This window comes from Habropoda laboriosa, unplaced genomic scaffold, assembly GCF_001263275.1.
Source record: "Habropoda laboriosa isolate 0110345459 unplaced genomic scaffold, ASM126327v1 scaffold101, whole genome shotgun sequence".
Lineage (NCBI taxonomy): Eukaryota > Metazoa > Arthropoda > Insecta > Hymenoptera > Apidae > Habropoda > Habropoda laboriosa.
Window position 1 is genome coordinate 214876 of NW_017100207.1, and position 6000 is coordinate 220875.

The 6000-nt window shown below is 43.4% G+C and overlaps 1 protein-coding gene across 1 annotated transcript in view; it reads right to left on the reverse strand.

Moving 5' to 3' along the window:
* Positions 1 to 5669, reverse strand: part of LOC108570606 (thyrotroph embryonic factor-like) — a 46378-nt gene extending 40709 nt beyond the window's left edge. The window contains exon 1 of the mRNA XM_017932491.1: positions 4271 to 5669. Within this exon, the coding sequence (XP_017787980.1) occupies positions 4271 to 4565 (295 nt within the window). The 5' untranslated portion in view covers positions 4566 to 5669. The remainder of the gene's footprint in view (positions 1 to 4270) is intronic.
* Positions 5670 to 6000: the final 331 nt, after the last annotated feature.

Genomic DNA, 6000 nt, shown 5'->3' on the forward strand with positions numbered 1-6000 from the left:
GTTGAAGCAGAATTTTCTTTTAACACGTTGCAAGTGAATTAAGGTAGATCCACCATTTTCTACTGTATCAGTGAAAACTTCGTTCTCATACGCTATTCTCCGACCTAAGATAATGTAATGGAAACATTCAGTATTATCCACAAGCACACGATTTTTACATGTATCGAAATTGCTGATTAACTCAATAGAGCGAATTGTAAATATAAAAAAATACTATTCCAAAAAATGTTTCATAAAAAGAACCATCGTTCAATTTTATTACATAGTAACACTGCGGTTACGTCCGTCAACTGAAATTGTAAGAATGAAACTAAGATGAAATTAAAAAAAAAAAAAAATTATTTTTTAAATCACTTTGCCGCCTAAAAAAATCCCATTGACCCGTTCGCAGAATAATCTTCAGCTACGGGAAAAACTGCTATCTGATATAATACTAATCTATCAGAAACAGTAACTCGAAACGGCGTTGCGCAATGGAGTGATGTACCGAATGAAAAAGTGTGTATTTCGGGGAATGACACGATCCCCGGATTCGTAATTGTCGATCGAGAGAAACGTCAAAGTGCAGGACGCCCATCCCTCGGCATTGTGCCCTTCAAAGCGCTTTGATCCATTGTGCTTGGCGCGACAATTCGACGCGCACACACCCGACACACAACGCGGTTGCAATGAGCTCACGAGGTCGACCACTGTTTAGAGGAGCGTGTGTCGGCACACACGCCTATCTAAACGACGTCGAACGTGGATCGATGGAAATTTTAAGGTTTGAACCTTTTTCTCATTTTGAGGGGGGGGATCGTAGGAAACGGAGAAAAGTTTAGGATTGAAAAATGAATTTTGCGACGAGTATAGGTGGTAGTAGTAGTATCTATAAATCTTTGGATGTCAGTATTGCACGAATAATTGAGAACTGTTCCTGGAAGTGAAGACGATCTTGTCTAAAGTTAGAGATTTTACGAGATTCCAGGAAATGAGTCGGAAAATCCCAACGGCGTGAAAGGCGATGTGTCCACCGTGAAATGGCAATCGTGCAATTTACAGCAACAGGCTGGAAGAACTTTTAGACGTCTGTTATTTTTAACGCGTTAACTGCCTCAAGAAGCCAACGTGCGCGCATCTCGCGTGCTCGCGTTTAATAGGCCACGAAATGTGTCGCATTATCGCGTGCTGCTCTAACTTCTCCGCTTCGATATCTCTTTGAAAACGTAGAAAAAATTCCGGCCTCGATTCTCCATTGTCATTCTTTTCCAGTTTTCAACGCATCATAGAGATTTCTAATTTTCCCTTATTTTACAAGGAAGATGGAAAATTCCCTAATTTTTCAGACGCGAGAAAAATCGTCTAATTTCCAAAATGCAGGGAAAACTCTTTTTCCGATTTTTAACGCATCACGGAGATTTCTAATTTTCCCTTATTTCACAAGGAATAGAAAATTTTTCAGACGCAAGAAAAATCGTGTAATTTCCAAGACACAGGGAATACATTTTTCCAATTTTTAACGCATCACGGAGATTTCTAATTTTCCCTTATTTCACAAGGAATAGAAAATTTTTCAGACGCGAGAAAAATCGTGTAATTTCCAAGACACAGGGAATACATTTTTCCAATTTTTAATGCATCGCAGAGATTTCTAATTTTCGTTCCAACGAAGAAGAAAATTGGAATTTTCAAGAGACGACGGAATTCCCAATTTCCTCTTATCCAAGGAAAACACCGCCAGAGAAGAGGACACGAATTTCGAACGCGTCGAGGAATTTCTAATTTTCATCTAGACGAAGAAACAGAGGGAAACCAAGTGGAGAACGTGGGAGGATGCAAATGTTAACAGCCTTGAGTCGATTCCGTCGCAAGTAGGATAGGTGCATAGGTGAATTCACACGTTCGCATACGGACACGTATGATTCATTCACGCCCCATGTTCGAACCCGTTAACTCCGATCACCGTATAGTTTAATAAATAACTTTCGCGACGATACACCTACTATCCTTCAAATACAAATATATTATTTATCATCAATAACGAACTGCCTGAACATTTGCGTCAACATTTGCCGTATTATCCGCGGAGCTTTAGATAAATTGCGTCCGATTGAATATTGAAATTCTAACTACCAGGTAGTATAGGTACCTGTTACGATTTATTACTTGTCGTATCTTATTTTCAACAGCGAGCACGATCATTTCGCGCGCACGATAAAAATTGAAATTGTTCGGTGAGATAATAATTCAGTCTAAAAAAAAAAGAAAAAGAAGCAAGAGAGGGAAAAAAACGAGCTGCGGAGAAAGTCTCTCCAAGTGTACGTATGATCTAAGTCGATCGTTAGATCACGCCGCGATAATTGCGGATAAAATGTAGGCAGCCTGATGTAAGCAACAGGTGGGCGTTTCTATTTCGCGACTACTCTCCCCTTTTATCACCACAGATCTGTTGTCCTTCTTTCTAATCAGAACTTCCACCATTTTTTCTCTTTCCAAGGAAATTTCTCCGAAAATTGTAATCACAAATCGTGAATCAATCCTCCGCCGAATAAATTTACAGAATTTTATTTAAAAAAAAGGACATTCCACGCAAGTTGAACACGTTCGAAATCAGTTTTCGACCATGAAAGGTAAAAAAACTGTTGCATAATGTTACAAGACCGAAATAAAAAGTAACGGGTGATTAACAAAAGGTTAAAAACCCAGTTTTTTGTTTTGTTTCTTTCTTTCTCGAATTTCCAAGTTCGAGTATTTTAACATCGGTCGTATGATTTATGGCAATTTCTCGGACAGGTTCTCCTAAAGAACCCGTGCGCGAGGGTGACACCGTCGACGTGTATTTTTAACATTCATACCTCGTTACATTACGCGTTTTAATAGGCATAAGTGACGTAAACACACGCGTACGATGCAATAATTTTCACCGCGAAAAAGCGCGGATTCGACAGAGACGGCGAACATTCGTCGTCTCTTCCCAATAACAAAGGCTCGCTTCGAAAGAATGAAAAACGACGAAAAACCTGTTCTGTTTGTCACGTGTCGAAACCTACGTGACAGTGGCATAGGTGTGTGCGTGCGTCTTGTCTTTTTTGTTTCACTCGCTTTTCTTTAAACCGGTCTCTAAAACACACCGTTTCCAGCGTGTACGCGGCGACAATACGCTTTTCAGCCGCACATGTCAATAACAGGCTGCCTACGCCTAATCGACTACCTGCTACTCACGCAAATAGAGTTATTTCTGTCGTTAGCTAGTTCGTTTATGGGCATCGAAATGGCAGATTATAGCGGATGGTAGTTAAATTAATGCAAATCGGAAAATTATCGAAGATTCTTCGAGATTTAGATGGAGATTCACGGTGATTTATGAAGGTGTGAAATTTTAACGATTCTTTTTTTTAAAGAGATGCGAACTAGAGATTCTTGAAAAGTAGAGAAACTGAGATTAGAGAGCTTCGAGTATCGAAAGGTTCAAATTTCACTGTGTGAAAAATCTTAAAATAAAGATTCAGTAATGAATGATCATATTTCCATCTAGATTTATAGAAACCGAATAAAAGATCTCAAGAAAATTCATTTCTCTCGTTACTAGAAACATCTAAGTGTACAAACCAACGAGGAAAATATTTCATAAAAAATTCCTATGATTTGAAATGGAAAGGGTTAAACAGGAGTTAAATACAGTCAACGCCGTCAGAGTCTTGGAGTCGTTAAGGCATACGTCCATCTGAAAGTTTCTCCACTAGAGATATCTCCACCCTTAAATGAACACTCGCCCTCAGATCTACCTGACACTCTTCGACAACCCTAACCACTGTACTACGAATTTCTATGCATTCATGTAAAATTTCAGAGCAGAAAAATCCACAGAATGACACATAATAATCAAAAATATATAAGTCCAAAACATAGCACTCGTCGTAATACTCAGCGAACGTTTATCTTTCAATTATATTCATAAAAATCCTAATCACTCATACGTCAACCTTACAATAAAAATTCACCCAACTTCCTCCTATCCAATTGTCACACAAAAAAATAGCTCTGGAAGAGGGTTAAATTGCAAGTGAAAAAAGAGACAGCAGAGAGATCTCCTTATAATATTCAGCGAATAAAGCAACTAACCTATCCAACTTTTGTTTTTCTAATCCTACTCAGTCATACGTCAAACCACAACCGCCTTGCGCTAAAAATTCACCCAACTTCCTCGTATCTAAATTGTCACACGAGAAGATAGCTCCGGGAGAGGGTTAAATTGCAATTGAAGAGAGATCCCCGAATTAGAGACTCCTACCATTCACGTAGACATGGTGCTGCCTCCATAGATGCTGGTACTGTGTCCAGCGGGAGCTGGTGCTGTCCTCGTGGATGGGCGGAAGCGGCGCGTGCACCTGATGGCCGTGAGAGGTGGGCGGTAACGGTGGTGGCGGTGGTTGTTGGGGTTGCTGTTGGTGCGCAGGCGCGACCACGATGTGAGGATGGGGCGGTTGCACCGGTTGCTGCTGATGTTGCTGCTGGTGATGCGCTTGGTGCAGCACGCCCGGTACCGGCGGTGGCGCCAATTGCTGGTACTCCATAGCGCAGCTCATCAGCTCCGTTCACGCGTGCATTTAAAATACCCACCCCTTTATCTCTACGTTTTCTCACACCGGTTTTCTCAACGAGTTACTTTTCCAAGTCCTATCTCACTCACTTTCTCTCTCTCTCTCTCTCTCAGTCCGTCTGTATCGGAAATTTTCGTTATTCGCGACGAAACAAGAATTCTTGCGAGAAGGTTTAAACAAACAAAGAAACAAACAGCACTACTGTTCGAAAAATGTAAACGGTGTGTCTCAAGGTAGGAAACGAAGAACACTACCGAGGCGGCATCCGCGTTTGCCACTTGTCATCTGCGCGTAATTTTATCCTCTCTCTCTCTGTCATCCACTGCCGAGTGTCCTTTTCTCTCTCCTAGCCGTCACTCGACGGACACTGTATACTTCACTTGGAACTTCCACTCTCGGCGAAAAAGAGCGAAACTGAACACGAGATGATTCTGGTACGACGGAGTAATCCTTCACGTTCGAAACGTAAATTCGTCTTATTCGTCAACCCTTTCAGGTAAAAACGATTCACCTGCCCCTTCCTTCCACACTCATCCCCCTTCCTGCGTCCGGCACCACCAGAGCACGTGAGATCGATCCTCGAACGACGATTTTAAACACGGTCGTCGTCCGCCTCCTGTTCAACAAGTCCCGAGAAGAAACGCGGACGACAATCCCGAAAGTACTGGCCAGCAGCGAGGAGAGAAGGAGCGCGGTGCGAGCGTCGCGCGTAGTACACGGTCGTCGTGTGTCGACTGTCAAAATCAGCGATCGTCAGCGTCTATCCGTCGTCGGTGTTCGCCCATTGGGCCGTCACCGTAGCCGGAAGCGGTGCTCCGATTGGCTCTCTGGACGGGTTCCTACGTTACAGGCTGGTGTGGGGAGGGAGAGAGAGACGATCATGCGGCTTAGACGTCGATCCTGAAAGCGAGGTTCCGCGGTTGGAGAGGCGAGACAGCACGAGGAAGGGCAACTGAGGGAAACGTTCGGTCTATCCTATATGGTGGAGAGGGAGTTACCACACGCAGCTTTACTCCGATGGAGAGAGAGAAAGAAAGAGTGAGAGAAGTAGGAGGGAGGAGGGGTTGTTAGAGCGAGACAGAGGTTGAACAGGTAGAAGTGAATATTAAATAAAAAAAAAAAAGGGAGGGAGAAAAATAGAGAGAGAGAGAGAGAGAGGAGAAGACGTAGAGCCGTGAGGTGCGTGGCGTCGAAGCTGCGGCGTCCGGAAAGACACTGCCACTAGCGAGCGTCGCGTCGCCGTACGGACGCTCTGTGTTTCGCTCTCTTCCCTCTCCACGATCACCGCCGTTTCTCCTGTATACAACACCGTTCCCTCCTCCAACGTGTACAGTCGGTCTCTTTCGCGTTCCAACATCCGCTTTTACCCGCCCCCACCTCCCACCATCGCGCACCCTGCAGCTGGGATCCCCCTCTTTCG